General features: G+C 43.1%; 1 protein-coding gene across 7 annotated transcripts in view; it reads right to left on the bottom strand.

Annotated features, from left to right (window-relative positions):
- The window catches only part of LOC109537565 (LDL receptor repeat-containing protein egg-1), a 103,404-nt gene that overhangs the window by 21,793 nt on the left and 79,769 nt on the right, over positions 1–1,842 (bottom strand). For all 7 annotated transcript variants that reach the window (XM_048662487.1, XM_048662486.1, XM_048662481.1 and 4 more), the window contains 2 exons: positions 1,503–1,613; positions 1,338–1,445 (listed from right to left, as the gene is read on the bottom strand). In XM_048662487.1, the coding sequence (XP_048518444.1) occupies positions 1,338–1,445; positions 1,503–1,613 (219 nt within the window). The remainder of the gene's footprint in view (positions 1–1,337; positions 1,446–1,502; positions 1,614–1,842) is intronic.

The following is a 1,842-nucleotide window of genomic DNA, read 5'->3' on the forward strand; positions in this document are numbered from 1 at the left end:
AAAAAGTTTCAATCAATTCGCAAACTTCATTAATTTTTGCTTCCAGATAAACTCATTTTCGTAAATCAAACAAGCCTGCCTCTAAAAATGCATAACTTCCTCCCCTGCACCGAAAATAAATTGCAAATTTTACCAGATCTATATAAGATGCCTCGCGCTTAATGTGTGAAGTTTCGTTGAATTCCCACCATTCTGGCAAAAAAATTCATATTTTTCAATCAAATAACCCGGTCTCTAAAAATTCATAACTTTTCCCGGTGACAAGCAAAGCTCATGAAATTTCCAGCACTTATAGACGATGTCCTGGACTCAACACACGCAAAGTTTCAGCCAATTCTAGATAGCCATTATGTTTTGAAAAATTTTTGAATTGTCGCAGAAAAACTCATTTTCCTAACTCAAACAAGCCTGCCTTAAAAAATTCATAACTCCCAAATGTGGACAGCTATGCGGCTGAAATTTCACGCCTTCATAAACAAGGTGTCGTTTTCAATAGAGGAACAGCTTCAACCAATTTCCCGTGGCTGTTGAGTTTTCAGGAATTTTCAAACTTTACCCTTCAAAACTTTTTTTGCTTTTGTACAAGCCCAGATCTAAAAATTCACACCTCCTATCCTGGTGCTGGTAAAAAGTTGAAACTTTTGCTGCTAATAGCCAAAGCCTTAAGGCCAACATCCACAAAGTTTCACTCAATTCCAACGAATCTTTAATTAGGCAAATTTACATGTTGCATTGTTGCATCTTTGGCAACAATGCAACAATTCTCTACGGCAATGTCTAGCGTGTCAAGAAAGTGTCAGAACTTTGAGTTGACATTTTGACATTCTGGTTGACAAACTGTCAAAGATCCTGCATTTTCATATAAAGTGAAAAAGTTAATAAATGGCGCAAAATTTGGAAAAAAACCCCAAGCTCAGCTTGTGGAAAATGCCCCATTTGCCATCCAACTCCCCAAGCATCCGCACGTTGCCAGAAGGAACTTTGGGAAAATTAGCCGTCAGACAATCGGGCAAAACCCAAATCCACATGGACTCGATCCGCTTCGATCTGGACCGAGTTGAAACCGCAATGAAACAACATCTGATCAAGTTTGAAGAGCCCGCAACTTTGGTGGATTTAGGGGCCATCCAGGACTGCGCCTTACTCTATCCAGACTGGGCGCATCTGCTCAAGTGACTTTCAGCAGAAACGCGCTCTATTTCCTTAAGATCTCGAATACCCGCTAAATTCTGCGCTTAAAACTGCTCGTAAATCCTGCTGGAGAACAACGCCAAAGGTTTGATTAATGTGTTGCCTCGCGCTTAGTTTCTTAATAAATTGATATTTTCAATGTTTACCTTTGCAAATTTCATCGGAGCCGTCCCTGCAATCGGGATCGCCGTCGCACACTCGCTCCGTCTGGATGCACTTGCTGTTGTCGCAATGGAAAGCGTCTCCACTGCAGCCTGGAACAGGAAAACCGGCTAAAACCCGGAAAAATGCGGAAAAATCGGGCAACTTACTGTAACATTCCTGCTCATCGGTCTCATCCTCACAATCACTCAGTCCATCGCATCGGCTACTCATGGGCAGGCAACGGTTGAGGTCGCAGCCGAACTCCCCTTGGGCGCATTCTGTTGAAAAAACACTATTTTGAGGTTCCCCGAAAAAACTGGTGCGTCATAGCGCTGAGGATTATGCACTTTGCAAGCACATTCAATGAATCGATGCATGGGACAAGTCGAGTTAGTCAAAGAGGAGGAGGAGAGATGGCGAATGAGCCTCCCAAAGAGTGGCAGGCTTTGGCGGATGCCCCTCAGCTCTATTGAGGTTTGAGCGCCAGCAATGGTCGATGATTGAGCC

The sequence above is a fragment of the Dendroctonus ponderosae genome, unplaced genomic scaffold (genome assembly GCF_020466585.1).
Source record: "Dendroctonus ponderosae isolate FM_Combo_2020 unplaced genomic scaffold, Dpon_F_20191213v2 Dpon_F_20191213_11, whole genome shotgun sequence".
Taxonomy (NCBI): domain Eukaryota; kingdom Metazoa; phylum Arthropoda; class Insecta; order Coleoptera; family Curculionidae; genus Dendroctonus; species Dendroctonus ponderosae.